The 18,005-nt window shown below is 43.4% G+C and overlaps 1 protein-coding gene across 7 annotated transcripts in view; it reads right to left on the bottom strand.

Moving 5' to 3' along the window:
* The window catches only part of sash1a (SAM and SH3 domain containing 1a), a 303,260-nt gene that overhangs the window by 44,322 nt on the left and 240,933 nt on the right, over positions 1 to 18,005 (bottom strand). For all 7 annotated transcript variants that reach the window (XM_055885292.1, XM_055885293.1, XM_055885294.1 and 4 more), the window contains exons 3-4: positions 13,167 to 13,217; positions 12,906 to 12,955 (exon numbers count right to left, since the gene is read on the bottom strand). In XM_055885292.1, coding sequence (XP_055741267.1) covers positions 12,906 to 12,955; positions 13,167 to 13,217 — 101 coding nt within the window. The remainder of the gene's footprint in view (positions 1 to 12,905; positions 12,956 to 13,166; positions 13,218 to 18,005) is intronic.

The following is an 18,005-nucleotide window of genomic DNA, read 5'->3' as shown; positions in this document are numbered from 1 at the left end:
CAACCTCACCAAAACCAGGCGCCGCGGAAGAAATGTAATAGGACAGAGGGCAATTACCAATGTCCCTGGACAGCGTGGGGGTAAAATAACTATGTGTGCTGCCATCACTCAAAACGAGGTCCTCCATCACAATGCCACACTGGGTCCGTACAACACCGGCCATATGCTCACTTTTCTGGATACAATTTACACAATGCTTGTCCCTGATCCAGATCAGGAGCCTGCTAGATTTGTGGTTTTATGGGACAATGTTAGTTTTCACCGGGCTGTTATGGTCCAAAACTGGTTTGCCACCCATCCACAATTTGTAGTTTTGTACCTACCCCCATATTCGTCTTTTCTAAATCCCATAGAGGAATTCTTCTCAGCCTGGCGCTGGAAAGTGTATGATCGCCAACCCTATGCCCGCATGCTGCTTCTCCAGGCAATGGAGGACGCATGTGGGGACATAGAGGTTGCCTCTGTACAAGGTTGTACAATATTTCCCTCGGTGTTTGGCAAGAGAAAACGTATCTTGTGATGTGATGAAGTATTGTGGCCAGACCCAGGCCGGAGAAGAGATGAAGCGTAGCTTAGCACTGGTGACTGCCCCCCCCCCCCCCTACCAATTCCTGGACTGCCCCCCCGGTACCCCACACACACAATTGTGTTCTTTACTGTATTCTAAAGAATATACTTTTGGTTTACATATGTTTATGGTTTTGTTGTATGCTACTGTATACAACAGTAATATTTGGCCTAATAAATATTTTCTGTTTCTACATTGCATTGGTGTTTACAGTGTACTTGTTACCCCTCTCAGCAGATTACTTTCACTGTAGAACATTGTATTGAAATGTAGATATAAGCCTATGAAAGACCAAAGAGCTTTAGATTTAGAACAACAGTGTTTACATGGTATATCCAAAAATGTACTATTATGAAAGCAGTGTTTGCCATTTGATGCAAATGCTTCATTCTGACATGTGTTTATGGCATTTTGAATGCAGTGTTACATTTTGAAGGACATGTGAGGCATTTTGAATTTTGTGTGTGCAGTTTTAGGAATTGTGTGTAGAGTTTTGAAAAAAGGAGACAGTTTTGAAAACGTGTGTAAGCAGTTGGAAAAAACTGTAATATTTGTCATAATTTCATCATTAATAAAGATTTAAAAAATGAAACCTAGGAAAATCCGGTGTTTCCATGTCAAACAGTTTTGTTATATTTCAGTCTTCTGTTATGTATATAAAGTGTAATATTGGGATGCAAGCTCAAAAAATGTTAAGCCCATAACCATGTGTGTGAGGTGTATACCTTTGTTTCAAAGTAGATTTGTTTAAGACTACCAAGAAACACTCTATGTGACCCTGATTTAGCCCACTGCAGTAAAAGGTTAAAAGCATTTAGTTTGGTTCAAAACGTCCTGTTGTAACCGTACACAAAGCAACGCTATGCAGAGAGTAAGTCCAGGACAGAACCATGTATGTTGTGTGAAGGAGCATATGCAACAGTCATTAAGCAGTGCCTTTACTTTCCTTGTGGGGTGGAGACTTTTAGTCATGATCGAATTATGCCACAGGAGAGTAGGGAGTGTTCCATAAAGACAGTTCTGGCTCTGTATCTCTCTCGCTGTTGGGTGTGTGTACTATGCCTCGCCATCGCAGTGAGGAAATACTCTGGGGAAAATCGGACTGTGATGACTTGGCCTGAAAGCTGGTGTTTTAGTTAGTATTTTCAGAGGTCTATGTGGAGGTTATATGAGGACAGATTGTACAGTGCTATGCCAGTATTAAGCTTCTCTACGTCCACACACACACCACTATGACAGGAGTGAGGCGGTCAGAGAGAAACACATACGTGCACGTGTGCGCACACACCTCTACAAGGGTAATGAAGCAGTCAGGGACAGGGCCTGAAAGCTCGCAGCGGGTAGCGCTCAGTCCACTGGCTACAGTACCACACACGCGCGCACGCACGCACGCACGCACGCACGCACGCACGCACGCACACACACACACACACACACACACACACACACACACACACACACACACACACACACACACACACACACACACACACACACACACACACAGACACCGATCATCCCTCTCAAGCTCACAGCATGGGGTCCACTCTAACAATGGGAGTCCTTACAAGGAGCCAACAGTGCGGTGAATCGCTAGAGCCCAGAGAATGTCAATGGAGAGACAGGAGAGAGGTGACATAGCAGTTCTCTAGGAGAAAATATGACCTAATAATGATATAGCTCCTGTGTCATGTGATGTGTCTATTATATATCTGTCTCCCTCAGTGATAATGTCAACAGCTGGTGGCTCACTACACTACACCAGCTCTATGGGGAGAGTGATGACGAGGAAAAAAGACACATAGCTAACCTACAGAGCTCCTGGCATCCGGGAGTGTGTGTGTGTGTGTGTGTGTGTGTGTGTGTGTGTGTGTGTGTGTGTGTGTGTGTGTGTGTGTGTGTGTGTGTGTGTGTGTGTGTGTGTGTGTGTGTACAGTGCCTTGCAAAAGTATTCATCCCCCTTGGCGTTTTTCCTATTTTGTTGCATTAAAACAGATTTTATTTGGATTTCATGTAATGGACATACACAAAATAGTCCAAATTGGTGAAGTGAAATCAAAAATTCAAAAAAATAGAAAACAAAAAATATGTATATGTATTCACCCCTTTGCTATGAAGCCCCTAAAAATATGCAAACGTATTTGGTGTTCGTCAAAAGGCATGTGGGAGGCTCCCCAAACATATGGAAAAAGGTACTCTGATCAGATGAGACTAAAATTACATTTTTGGCCATCAAGGAAAACGCTATGTCTGGTGCAAACCCAATACCTCTCATCACCCCGAGAACACCATCCCCACAGTGAAGCATGGTGGTGGCAGCATCAAGCTGTCAAGCAGGGACTGGAAAACTGGTCCGAATTGAAGGAATGATGGATGGCGCTAAATACAGGGAAACCTGTTTCAGTCTTCCAGAGATTTGAGACTGGGATGGAGGTTCACCTTCCAGCAGGACAATGACCCTAAGCATACTGCTAAAGCAACACTCATATGATTTAAGGGGAAACATTTAAATGTCTTGGAATGGCCTAGTCAAATCCCAGACCTCAATCCAATTGAGAATCTGTGGTATGACTTAAAGATTGCTGTACACCAGCGGAACCCATCCAGCTTGAAGAAGCTGGAGCAGTTTCGCCTTGAAGAATGGGCAAAAATCCCAGTAGCTAAATGTGCCAAGCTTATAGAGACATACCCCAAGAGACTTGCAGCTGTAATTGCTACAAAAGGTGGCTCTACAAAGTATTGACTTTGGCGGGGTGAATAGTTATGCACGCTCAAGTTCTGTTTGTGCTATTTCTTGTTTGTTTCACAATAAAAAATATGTTGCATCTTCAAAGTGGTAGACATGTTGTGTAAATCAAATGATACAAACCCCCCAAAAATAAATTTTAATTCAAGGTTGTAAGGCAACAAAATAGGAAAAATGCCAAGGAGGGTGAATATTTTCGCAAGCCACTGTATTTGCATTCAGCATGTATGTGTACTTGTACACTCTGTGTGTGTGTGTGTGTTTAAGACCTAACCACCTGGTATGAGGGGGTCCCAGTGATCCGGGATGGACAATAAGAACAGCTAACCCTAGGGAGCGGAGGCATATCCCACAGGAAGACCAGTAGGGTGACCCCTGTAGAGGTCAAGGTAAAGGTCAGAGGTCACAGGGATATCCTCTATGCAACAAGATCTTCTAAATTTGACGTAGTAGGGATCTATTTTTTAAGCATTAAATCCTTGTGGTTACAGGGTTACTTCCACGTGGTTACAGGGTTAATTCCACGTGGTTACAGGGTTAATTCCGCGTGGTTACAGGGTTAATTCCGCGTAGTTACAGGGTTAATTCCGAGTGGTTACAGGGTTAAAACAGAAACAAATAAAATGTTAACAGTTTAGGCATTAATTCCAAGTGGTTTGGTCAGGGCTATGGTTTGGGGAAGGCTTAAAACTAAAAACAAAAAAATTATGCAGTAGTACAATCAAGTATTCTCAGAGCTTGCTAGAGCATTGTGAACTGCTGTAGCGCAGTGGTCTGATCAGCGCACTTTGTCTCTCAGCATCATGAGTTCGCACTGTGCAATCATTTTTATTTTATTTTGTGAGAGCAAAGGAAGACATATATCGATGTTCTCCGGACCTTTTCAAACATCTGAAATCAAAGTCTATTTTCAGTGATCAGGCTGCCTCTATGAGAGAAACACTGAGAACAGTCATATGACAGAAGACACACACACACAAGTGTTCTGACTAACAGGAAGTCAAAGCTTCATGCAGGCCACAACATCGCCTCATGAAATCAATGTTATGCTGACTCTTTTCTGATTTTCCAATATGGCACTGTTGCCGAAACAAGACATTCTCATGGTATGGGTGTTGTTTCAAACCTATATGGTCTTTAAGAAACAATATTTATTGATCTTCAAGTGAAGAGGGGACAACCCTTTTGAACCCATCTACAAAGGTAGCCTATGCTTTGTGTAATTGACAGCACTCACACAAAGTGCAGACTACTTCAACTCTGGCCCTTTGAATCCATATTAAAGTCATTCACTGCTCAGTTGGCCAACCAAGCATTATCCCTGGCTGTCCATCAAAGACTAGTAACCTCTGTTGTCCTTTCCTAACGATAGGCCTGTTTCTCTCCACTCTCTCCACAGCCAACTTCGTGTGCTAATCAATAAATCAGAAGAGGAAGTTCCCTATTTGGCCCCTCCATGCTTTGGTGTTAGTTGGAGTGTGCTTTTGTGTCTTGATCACCTCACTCCGAGCCCCTGTGGGCTGTGCATTGTGGGAGCTGTACCCATTTTGTGCCGATGGAGGGATGGAACAGGCAGGCAGGGTGGCATGCCCAGAGGAAGTCCGGGTAATGTTCTGTGGGCCATTGTCCCGATGGGAGAGGTGAGGATAGGACCAGAGCAGGACAGGAATATGTTTGAAAAGAGGGGGAAAGAGATTGAGGGAGGGAAAAAAGAAAGCGTGTCTGTCCGCAATAGCATGCAGTCAATGGGGAGGATAGAGGGGAGACAGGGCGGCACTATTTCTTCATAGAGGAAATGGCAAGCCAGGGGTCACTGAGACTATAAAGGGGGTAGGGGTGGGGGGAGAATGTGCCAGGGAATGAACCATGCCTCCCTTTCAACTTCGAAAGGGAGGCATGGTTCATAGGTGGTATGGCGAGAGGCAAGGGCAGGGGGTGAGGGAGAAAGCTCTGGGGTGAAATGAGCTCTGATGAGGGACTCAGGGGTGAGCGGATGGGGTGGGGGTGAGAACAAGAAACGAGCGCAGAGAGAGCTACAGCGCTACAGAAAGGGGGCCTCCCTCCTCCCTCATTCTTGATGGCATTCTAATAATCAGCGAACGAGTTCGCGCCCTCCATCTGGTTCCTATCGGCCCCAGTCCCAGCTTCAAGTCCTACAGTACAACACTCAGACCACAAGCAGATATAATAACTCTGGTATGTGGTTCCTCAGCTGCACGTGGGCATCACATGAACAGACCAACTCCAAAGGGACATGGGTTTTATAATAGTAATGTATGGGGAGTGGGGATTCTGAACTGAACCTCACTCCCAGGTCCCATAGCCTTTCATCTGTTCAGCCTTTACTACTAAATCACACTCCTCCCAACACAAACAATGCTGCTACATCACTGGCTCCTGGGACAGGGAGACATTTATTTAAATGACCGTCTTAGTGTCTTCGACTGTCATTGATTAATACCACAGCGACTACGACTGTCAGTGATTGACAACAGTGACTGTGACTGTCATAGTGATTACCAACACAGTGACTGTGACTGTCATATTGATTACCAACACAGTGACTGTGACTGTCGTATTGATTACCAACACAGTGACTGTGACTGTCATATTGATTACCAACACAGTGACTGTGACTGTCATAGTGATTATCAATACAGTGACTGTGACTGTCATAGCGATTATCAATACAGTGAATGTGACTGTCATATTGATTACCAACACAGTGACTGTGACTGTCATATTGATTACCAATACAGTGACTGTGACTGTCATAGTGATTATCAATACAGTGACTGTGACTGTCATAGTGATTACCAACACAGTGACTGTGACTGTCATAGTGATTACCAATACAGTGACTGTGACTGTCATAGTGATTACCAATACAGTGACTGTGACTGTCATAGTGATTACCAACACAGTGACTGTGACTGTCATAGTGATTATCAATACAGTGACTGACTGTCATATTGATTACCAATACAGTGGCTGTGACGGTCATAGTGATTACCAATACAATGACTGTGACTCCCATATTGATTAACAACACAGTGACTGTGACTGTCATATTAATTAACAACACAGGATGAGTGTTTGATGACTGGTTCATGAAGTCCTGGGAGGTGGCAGGTCCTAGTGAGTAAGAAATACGAGCGTGTGTATGCACACATACACATTCACACGCACGCACGCACGGACGCACACACACACGGACACACCCACGCAGGCACACACGCTTGCATGCACAGATACGCTGGGGGGACAGGAACCTGTGAGGAGTACTCTATAGTAAGGGTTCTACATGAAACCCAAAAGGGTTCTACCTGGAACCAAAAGGGTTGTCCTATGGGGACAGCCGAAGGACCCTTTAAGGTTCTAGATAGCAACTTTTTTTCTAAGAGTGTAGAACCCCACCCATACCCCATCATGTCCTCTTTTCTAGCATGTTGTAATCGGTCCATCTCCCCCTCTCCTCTCCCCTCCTGTCTCCCCTCCCCTTCTCCAGCTGACACAATGGGAGGAAGGAAGCCTGGAGGGCCGTAGAATGGGGCCTGAGGAGAGGTCATAGGGAGGAAACAGAGAGCAGAGCTTGGCTGGCCTTCCGTCAGTCACAGAGGGACGTGACAGAGAGGAGGGAGTTAGACTTGAGTCACTCTGTGTTACTCAAATAATGGTGTGTGTTTGTGGTTGTGTATGTCACCATCGGCACGGGGCAGTGACTGGGCCTAGACTGTCCACTCCTATGCATAACTCCAGTGTAAGAGTCCAGTCAGTCATGTTGTCACAAACAGCTATCTGGAGATGCTTATCCTTCGCCCTCATACCATCACTAGCTCTGGACATGATGCAAGGATCAACCTGTGTAATGTGAAATTATTTGATACATTTTTAACTGTATTTGATTTACTGTGGATATGGAATGATGTGTAATAAACATTATTGTATGTGCAGGAAGACCCAGACAGATGCTTTCCCTTGGGGGAAGGGAAACAGGAGTCAACAGTGTATGTTTAAAGGGACATTTACCACTTCATATTCATCATCTCTAGCATGTCACGTTCCTGACCTGTTTTCTGTTACTTTTGTATGCGTTTAGTTGGTCAGGGCGTGAGTTGGGGTGGGCATTCTATGTTTTGTGTTTCTATGTTTAGGTCATTTGTAATTAGCCTTATATGGTTCTCAATCAGAGACAGGTGTTTGACTTTTCCTCTGATTGAGAACCATATAAAGGTAGGCTGTTCACACTGTTTGTTTGTGGGTGGTTGTCTCCTGTGTCCGTATATGTTACCACACGGGACTGTATCGTTTGTTTGTAGTCTGTACCTGTTCGTGTGTTCTTCGTTATATGTAAGTTCACATGTTTTAGGTCAGTCTACGTTCGTTTGTTATTTTGTAGTTTGTTGAAGTGTTTTCGGTTTTCGTCTTTACTTTAATAAACTTCATTATGTCAAATTATCACGCTGCGGTTTGGTCCAATCCCTACTCCTCCTCTTTTTCTGAAGAGGAGGAGGACGACCGTTACATAGCACCACCCAAACATTATTAACATACAGTATGTTTCTATATTTTGTAGTAAAAGAGATAGAGAAAGATAAGTGTTTCCAATGACATTATCAACCAATTAGTAGGCAATTCCTACTCGTAATTGGTCAAAATCACACGATGCACACCAATGATGTCATTGGAAACACTTATCTTCCTCTATCTTTTTTTATTACAAAACCATCTTAATATACTGTATGTTGATGTGGGGGTGGTGCTGGATAAAAATTGTGAAGTTTAATTAAGTAATTGTGAAGTTTCCCTTTAAGTACCAAGTTTAATTAAGTAGTTACTCTACACTGAGCGTACAACACATTAGGAACACCGGCTCTTTCTATGACAGACTGACCAGGTGAATCTAAGTGAAAGCTATAATCCCTTATTAATGTTAAATTCACTTCAATCAGTGTAGATTAAGGGGATGAGACAGGTTAAATTATTTTAAAGTTGAGACAAGGATTGTGTATGTGTGCCATTCAGAGGGCGCACCGGTTTGAGATAAAAAGTTATATTTTTTTAGATAAAACTACACTGAATATATTCATATCACCAAATAATTGATTAAAACACACTGTTTGCAATTAATGTCTACAGTAGCCTCAACAGCACTCTGTAGGGTAGCACCATGGTGTAGCCGGAAGACAGCTAGTGTCCGCCCTCTCCTGGGTACCTTCTGGGTACATTGACTTAAATACAAAACCTAGGAGGCTCATGGTTCCCACTCGCTTCCATAGACTTACACAGTAATTTTGACAACTTCCGGTGGATGTCCTCCAAGCTATCAGAGCTCTTGCAGCATGAACTGACATGTTATCCACCCAATCAAAGGATCAAGGAATGAATCTAGTATTGAAAGCATAAGCTAGAGCTAGCTAGCACTGCAGTGCATAAAATGCGGTGAGTAGTTGAATAAAAGAGAGAGAAAGACAATAGTTTAATAGTTTTTAAAAATGAAGAAGCGAGAGAGAGAGAGAATTTTTTTGGGATATATTTAGTTGTATTCGTTTCACTTTCACTTAGCTAGTGAATGCATCTAGCTAGTTTAGCCTACCCAAATACCAGGCTCAAACAGAGAGGGATGCTATGTTAGCTAGCTGGCTATGGCTATCCAACACAGGAACTCTTCCAAATCAAGGTAAGCTTTTGGTTTAATAAATGTATGGACACTTGCTTGCTGACTGTACAATGCACTGCATGATTGTAGCGGGTTTACTAACACGTTAGTTCTAGTAGCTATGTTGACTATGACATTACTAACGTTGTTAGCTAATATGGTGAGAACGATGTAGCCTGTGTGGAGTGGTTAGCGGCTATAATATGAAGGTTTGGCTTGGAAAGGTTTTTCTGCCTGGTCTGCCTAGTGGTTAGAGCATTGGGCCAGTAACTGAAAGGTTGCCAGATCGAATCCCTGAGCTGACAAGGTAATCAGCTGTCGTTCTTCCCCTGAACAAGGAAGTTAACCCACTGTTCCCTGGTAGGCTGTCATTGTAAATAAGAATTTGTTCTTAACTGACTTGCCTAGTTAAATAAAGGTAAAAACCATAGATGATGTGTTGTGCACTGAAATCCACAAGAGGATTCAAGCATGAATCATTGTGATTTGACTCAGAGGCAGTGATCGCTGAGATCCTGATTGAAAACAGCAGAGGTGTATTTGGAGGGCAAGTTGGTCAGGACAATGTCTATGAGGGTGCCCATGTTTACGGATTTAGGGTTGTACCTGGTGGGTTCCTTGATGATTTGTGTGAGATTGAGGGCATCTAGCTTAGATTGTAGGACTGCCGGGGTGTTAAGCATATCCCAGTTTAGGTCACCTAACAGAACGAATTCTGAAGCTAGATGGGGGGCGATCAATTCACAAATGGTGTCCAGGGCACAGCTGGGAGCGAAGGGGGTTCGATAGCAGGCGGCAACATTGAGAGACTTATTTCTTGCGAGATTAATTTTTTTAATTCGAAGTTGGAACTGTTTGGGTATAGACCTGGAAAGTATGACAGAACTTTGCAGGCTATCTCTGCAGTAGATTGCAACTCCTCCCCCTTTGGCAGTTCTATCTTGAAGGAAAATGTAGTAGTTGGGTATGGAAATCTCAGAATTTTTGGTGGCCTTCTTAAGCCAGGATTCAGACACGGCAAGGACATCAGGGTTGGTGGAGTGTGCTAAAGCAGTGAGTAAAACAAACTTAGAGGGGAGGCTTCTGATGTTGACTGCATGAAAACAAGACTTTTTCGATCACAGAAGTCAACAAATGAGGGTGCCTGGGGACACGCAGGGCCTGGGTTTACCTCCACATCACCCGAGGAACAGAGGAGGAGTAGGATGAGGGTATGGCTAAAGGCTATCAAAACTGGTCGCCTAGAGCGTTGGGGGAAAATAATAAAAGGAGCAGATTTCTGGGTTTGGTAGAATAGATCCAGGGCATAATGTGCAGACAAGAGTATGGTGGGGTGCGGGTACAGCGGAGGTAAGCCCAGGCACCGGGTGATGATAAGAGAGGTTGTATCTCTGGACATGCTGGTTATAATGGGTGAGGTCACCGCTTGTGTGGGAGGTGGGACAAAGGAGGTGTCAGAGGTATGAAGAGTGGAACTAGGGGCTCAGTTATAAACTAAAACAATGATAACTAACCAGAACAACAGTATACAAGGCATATTGACATTTGAGAGAGACATACAGCGAGGCATAAAGTAATCACAGGTGTTGATTGGGAGCGTTAGCTAAGACAACAACGGGTGAGACAACAACAGCTAATCAGCTAAAACAACAACAACAGGTAAATTAGCGATGACTGGGCAGAGAGGGTCGGTTAACTACACACAGAGCCTGAGTTCGCGGCTGGGGCCGACAGATAAACAAAAAGTAAACAGAATGGAGTACCGTGATAAATGGACAGTCCAGCAGGCATCAGCTATGTAGCCAAGTGATCATAGTGTCCAGGGGGCAGCAATAGATGGAACAGGGAAGCCGCGGAGTAGTCGCTACATCGCTAGCACGCGGGCGCCACGGCGTTTAAAGTTAGTAGCCCGGGGCTAGTAGAAGCGTCTGCTCTGACGTCCGTCTGAGGCCGGTTGAAGGCACAGCGGATGGAGAATTCGTCGGCAGACCAGTCGTGGTAGTGCGGCGGGGCGCCGTGTCGACAAAGGATCCAAGCCAGATGGTGAAAGAGGTATTGTAGTTGTAGTAATTTAGTTTGCTAGCCGGGAGATGCGCCTGGCTCACGGTTAACTGGTGCTAGCTTCGGGGCAGGGGCGTTAGCCATTACAGCCACTCGGTAGCAGCGGTGATCCGGTGCCAAGGCCCAGAGCTTACGGCAAGGATCCGGTGGAGTAGTGGGTTCTAGCCGTGTTTGGGTGGAGTCCGGGTGAACAACTGAGTAGGCCGGGAGGTGGGCCTCAGGGATAGCTTCGGTACTGGGCAACTCGGTGGGTGCTAGCTGGCTGTGAAGATCAGGAGTAATGGTCCAGGGATTACGGCAGGAATCCGGCGCTGTAGTGGAGAGACAGTCCGATACTGGTAGGCTGGCGAGTATTATCCAGGCTAAAGCAGTGGCTAACATTGACTAAATAGCTTGTAGCTAATTAGCTGGTTAGCTTCTGATTGTTAGGTGGTTCTTGCTATAAGGTCTAAAAATGTAAAATAATAGCGGTTCCGTATCACATTGGGTGAGGCAGGTTACCGGAAGGTATAATATAATTAAAATGGAAAAGAGATTGAAAATAAAATTGAAATATTTACAAAAAAAGATGAAAAATACAAAAGTACACGAGAGGACGAACAAAACAGGGTGTGTGTGTGTGTGTGTGTGCGTGCGTGTAGTACTGTAGCCAGTGGACTGTAGCCAGTGGACTGAGCACTACCTACTGCAAGCTTTCAGGCCCTGTCCCTGACTGCTTCATTACCCTCGTAGAGCTTTTTTTTTTTTTTCACTTCACCAATTTGGACTTTTTTGTGTATGTCCATTACATGCATTCCAAATAAAAATCCATTCAAATTACAGGTTGTAATGCAACAAAATAGGAAAAGTGCCAAGGGGGATGAATACTTTTGCAAGGCACTGTATATGGCTGCTATGGAAGTGAACTGTGTTTGCGTGTGATCAGGGGGTCTATTCATTCTGCCAATTCTGTTCAAAAACATTTCTTAAACGGAATGAAACAGAGATACTTGAATTTGTCCAATACAAACTCTCGTTTGCAGATGTTGGACTAATGATTACACCCTCGATGAGCTAGATGCAGGCAAGAGTGTGCAAGGTGGTATTGAATGTGTCACGTCTGTCACCTTGATTACAACAACAAAAAATCTCGACCTGTGCACCTATGTTGTAAACTTTAATTCATAGGCTAGGTTATAGCAACCTCATGATGGGTATAGGGAAAATGTGAGTATAATGTAGTAGCCTAAACCTATCGCTGTTACATTGAACAGGGTGAATGGAATATGAATGACAGTCAGCCAATATTCTGTAATAGAAATAAGGCCATGGTCATAAAAAAATAATCGTCCTCCCTCATCTTAAACATCACCGACTGCCACTGCAGTGTATAATTAATGATCTGTTGTGACTAAGTACTGATGTTGTTACCTTTGACCTGTTTAACCGCCAGTATCAAATGTCTGCCAGTGTTGAATGTTTTGGTTAAAGTTTGACACCAGACTGGATTCGAGGACACACTGATAATGTATCTAATGTATCTATGAGTAATTCTGTAGCAGCTGATGTTGAGACTTTCTACAAGCCTCTCAGGCTGGAGTCTCAGGGTGGAAGGTAGCAGAGCGGTAAGTGTTGGGTCAGTAACCGAAAGGTCTTTGAATCCTGAGCCAACAAGGTGAAACATCTGTTGATGTGCCCTTGAGCAAGGCATTTAACCCTAATTGCTCCAGGGTTGCCGTTGATAATGGCAGACCCTGGCCATGACCCCGCTCTTCCAGGTGTCTCTGGGACATGCAAAAAACACACTTCCAATTGATGTTGATGATATAACCCAGATTCACTGCACATTCGTCACACATGTAGAGAGAAGTGGGGTTGAACTATAGTCTTACTTTCTCTCGGTCTCTGGAGTGGACACCTCACTGCTGAAACCAAGGGACTCCTGTGGACAGAAGAGGTACTGCGTTTAGCCTGGTTTTCAGCCATGTAACATTGGTATAGCATTCAGGTTGTGTTACTCAACGTCTAATAGCTCAAATAACATTGATGTAAAAAAAATGGATGTCAAAATTAATGTAACTCTGATGCTGATGTAATGATACGTAAATGTAACCAAGTATAAATGTTGTATGACAAGGGGAGTTTTAGCTTACCTGAATCTCCGAGCGAAGCTGCAGAGAGGTGGGGCTTGTGTCAACTTTCTCCTGTGAGAGAGGAAGAGAAATAAAGAGAGGGAAAGAGAGAGAGAGAGAGATCGGAGTTAGAGCAAGGTTATCATTATTGGCCAGTGAAGGGAGGGGCAATTTAAAGTATGAAACCATATGAACATGAGTTGCTCAGGTAGAGAAGAGAGAATGACGGATCAAATCAAGGAGGGTGTATCAACAATCACATACATTGACTGTGACATTGAACATAGGAAAAAAGATAACAGTGAGAAGAAAGGAGAGAAGAGAGCAGTGTTTGCATTTCTATGTATTAGGCAGCAGCTACTCTTCCTGGGGTCCAAACAGATTAAAGGTACTTACATTACACATAACACAAAAGAGAAAACAGTACATCATATAACATTATTACACAACTACATATCTACAATACAACATGTATAATACCACCATACAACGTTATTTCTATGTACGTGTGTGTAGAGTGCTAGTGTTTGTGTGTGTATCCGTGTGTTTGAACCTGTGTGTGTGGCTTTTTATCTGTTGTTTTTGATCTGATTCTACTGATTGCATCAGTTACCTGATGTGGAATAGAGTTCCATGTAGTCGTGGATCTATGTAGTACTGTGCACCTCCTATAGTCTGTTCTGGACTTAGGGACTGCGAAGAGACCTCTGGTTGCATGTCTTGTGGGGTATGCATGGGTGTCTGAGCTGTGTGCTAGTAGTTTAAACAGACAGCTCAGTACATTCAGCATGTCAACACTTCTTACAAAAACAAGTAGTGATGAAGTCAATCTCTCCTCCAATTTGAGCAATGAGAGATTGACATGCATATCATTAATGTTAGCTCCCCGTGTACAGTTAAGGGCCAGCCGTGCTGCCCTGTTCTGAGCCAATTGTAATTTTCCTAAGTCCTTCCTTGTGGCACCTGACCACACGACTGAACAGCAGTCCAGGTGCGACAAAACTAGGGCCTGTAGGACCTGCCATGTTGATAGTGTTATTAAGGAGGGAGAGCATCGCTTTATTATGGACAGACTTTTCCCCATCTTAGCTACCGTTGTATCAACATGTTTTGACCATGACAGTTTACAATCCAGGGATACTCCAAGCAGTTTAGTCACCTCAACTTGCTCAATTTCCACATTATTCATTACAAGATTTAGTTGAGGCTTAGAGTTTAGTGAATGAGTTGTCCCAAATATAATGCTTTTAGTTTTTGAAATATTTAAGACTAACTTATTCCTTGCCACCCATTCAGAAACGAACTGCAGTTCTTTGTTAAGTGTTGCAGTCATTTCAGTCACTGTAGTAGCTGACGTGTATAGTGTTGAGTCATTCGCATACATAGACACACAGGCTTAACTCAAAGCCACTGGCATGTCATTAGTAAAGATTGAAAAAAAGTAAGGGGCCTAGACAGCTGCCCTGGGGAATTCCTGATTCTATCTGGATTATGTTGCAGAGGCTTCCATTAAAAAACACCCTCTGCGTTCTGTTAGACAGGTAACTCTTATCCACGATATAGCATGGGGTGTAAAGCCATAACGCATACGTTTTTCAAGCAGCAGATTATGATAAAAAATGTCAAAAGCCACACTGAAGTCTAACAAGACAGCCCCCACAATATTTTTATCATCAACTTCTCTCAGCCAATCATCAGTCATTTGTGTAAGTGCTGTGCTTGTTGAATGTCCTTCACTATAATCATGCTGAAAGTCTGTTGTCAATTAGTTTGCTGTAAAATAGCATTGTATCTAGTCAAACACTATTTTTTCAAAAAGTTTACTAAGGGTTGGTAACAGGCTGATTGGTTGGCTGTTTGAGCCAGTAAACGGTGCTTTACTATTCTTAGGTAGGGGAATGACTTTTGCTTCCCTCCAGACCTGAGGGCGCATAATTCGTAGTAGGCTTAAATTGAAGATATGGCAAACAGGAGTGGCAATATCGTCTGCTATTTTCCTCAGTAATTTTCCATCCAAGTAGTCAGACCCCGGTGGCTTGTCATTGTTGATAGACAACAATCATCTTTTCACCTCTTCCAAACACACTTTACAGAATAAAAAATGACAAGGCTTGTCTTTCATAATTTGTCCAGATATACTTGGATGTGTAGTGTTAGCGATTGTTGCTGGCATGTCATGCCTAAGTTCGCTAATCTTGCCAATGAAAAAATCATTAAAGTAGTTAGCAATATCAGTGGGTTTTTTGATGAATTTTATTTTTTTTATTTTTTTTATTTTACCTTTATTTAACTAGGCAAGTCAGTTAAGAACAAATTCTTATTTTCAATGACGGCCTAGGAACAGTGGGTTAACTGCCTGTTCAGGGGCAGAACGACAGATTTGTACCTTGTCAGCTCGGGGATTTGAACTTGCAACCTTCCGGTTACTAGTCCAACGCTCTAACCACTAGGCTACGCTGCCGTCCCGAGCCATCTGATACAATGAATGATGGAGATGAGTTTGTCTTTTTGCCCAAAATGTAATTTGAAGTGTTCCAAAGCTTTTTACTATCATTCTTTATATAATTTATCTTTGTTTCTTAGTAGTTTCTTCTTCTTTTTATACAGTTTAGTCACATGACTTCTCAATTTTCAGTATGTTTGCCAATCGGTTGTGCTGTCAGACTTATTTCCATACGTTTTGCCTCATCCCTCTCAACCATACACTTTTTCAATTCCACATCAATCCAAGGGGATTTAACAGTTTTTACAGTCACTTTCTTAATGCTTATTAGTAACTGGAATACGCAATTTAATAAATGTACATCATCAACATAAGAATCACTACAAACGTATTGTATGACCTCTGATACACTATATTAGGTCCAGCCTTTGGAACTTTGGTTTTCCTAGATATGGCTACTATATTATGATCACTACATCCGATGGATTTGGATACTGCTTTCAAACACATTTCTGCAGCATGAGTAAATATATTATCAATACATGTTGATGATTTCATTCCTGTGCTGTTTGTAACTACCATGGTAGGTTGACTGATAACCTGAACAAGTTTGCAGGCAGTGGTTACAGTTTGAAGCTTTTTATTGAGTGGGCAGCTTGATGAAAGCCAGTCAATATTTAAATTACCCAGAAAATATACCTCTCTGTTGATATCACATACATTATCAACCATTTCACACATATTATGCAGATACTGATTGTTAGCACTTGGTGGTCTATAGCAGCTTCCCACCAGAATGAGTTTACATGTATATCGCCACACGCGTGTACAAGTCTATTCATTCACATGCTATTACTGGCAGCTGAAAACAAAGACCATACCATAAACCTGCCAGACCTGTTTTAACTGAGTCAAGAGACTTAGTTCAGTGATAAGAGAGTTCAGTGAGGTGCTACAGGAATCCTACCTATCCAAATAAACAATAGACGACTTGAATAACTCACCTGACTGTACAAACACCAAAATGACAACATATAACAGCACCCTAACTCCACCCTCGTATGATACGTAAATCCCTCAGGGAACACCTCATGTTTATGAACACTCTTGAAGTGCTTTGATTACGTATTCAGAGGCGTATGCAAGAATGATTATGGGTCAATGGCCCATCCAAAATACAGTGGAAAAACCCTGACAGATCTGTGTCACAGTCACCTTTTTGGACCCATAACATGTGGTGAGCTGCTCTGCCTGACGTGTGTGTGTGTGTGTGTGTGTGTGTGTGTGTGTGTGTGTGTGTGTGTGTGTGTGTGTGTGTGTGTGTGTGTGTGTGTGTGTGTGTGTGTGTGTGTGTGTGTGTGTGTGTGTGTGTGTGTGTGTGTGTGTGTGTGTGTGTGTGGGTTGGAGCAATTCTCTTTCAGAGAGGTAGAGTGAAGAAGCATATGGCTAAAGCAGCTGTTCTTGTTGTTATGGCCTATCCAGAGTGCGGGAGAGATAGAGAGAGAGATCACTGTGCAAGACGGGATTTCTACTGTTAGCCTATACACAAACAGTACAACCAAGACATCAGGAAGTGACTGCACTTTACATTTTTTCTTAAATAGAGCACTATTGGGCCTCCCGAGTGGCGCAGTGGTCTAAGGCACTGCATTGCAGTGCTAGCTGTGCCACTAGAGATCCTAGTTTGAGTCCAGGCTCTGTCGCAGCTGGCCGAGACCGGGAGACCCATGGGCCACGCACAATTGGCCCATCCTCGTCCGGGTTAGGGGAGGGTTTGGCCGGCAGGGATCTTGTCCCATCGCACACTAGCGACTCCTGTGGCAGGCTGGGCACAATGCACACCACACGGTCGCCAGGTGTATGGTGTTTCCTCTGTCACATTGGTGCGGCTGGCTTCCGGGTTAAGCAGGCAGTGTGGCTTGGCAGGGTCGTGTTTCGGAGAACGCATGGCTCTTGGCCTTCGCCTCTCCTGAGTCCGTATGGGAGGTGCAGCGATGGGACAAGACTGTAACTGTCAATTGGATATCACAAAATTGGGGAGAAAAAAGGGTAAAAAAAACAAGCCACTATTCCTTGTATCTCTAATTAAACTCTTTAAACTAGGTAATTTTCCTGTAGTGGTTTCTATGAAGGTACTTTTCCTGCTTATTACAGAGTCAGTGTACTGTGCTTTTCTTAATGGACTCCCCTGGAAAGGGAGGAAAAATAAATAAGAATAATCCTCTTATGAGAAACCCTCATACACAAGGAAGGAGAGAAAGAGCAAGAGAGAGAGCCCTCATCCACCAGGTTCCTGTTCTGATTCTTTGTATCACTGTACTTTGGTCAGGTGCACTTCCTTATTTTTTATTATTATCAATTTTTTGTTGTTGTACTTTTACCCCTTTTTCTCCCCAATTTCGTGATATCTGTCACGG

This window comes from Salvelinus fontinalis, chromosome 27 (genome assembly GCF_029448725.1).
Source record: "Salvelinus fontinalis isolate EN_2023a chromosome 27, ASM2944872v1, whole genome shotgun sequence".
NCBI classification, from domain to species: Eukaryota; Metazoa; Chordata; class Actinopteri; order Salmoniformes; family Salmonidae; genus Salvelinus; species Salvelinus fontinalis.
Note: the sequence above shows the minus strand (reverse complement) of the source record. Positions and strands in the feature narration are given on the sequence as shown.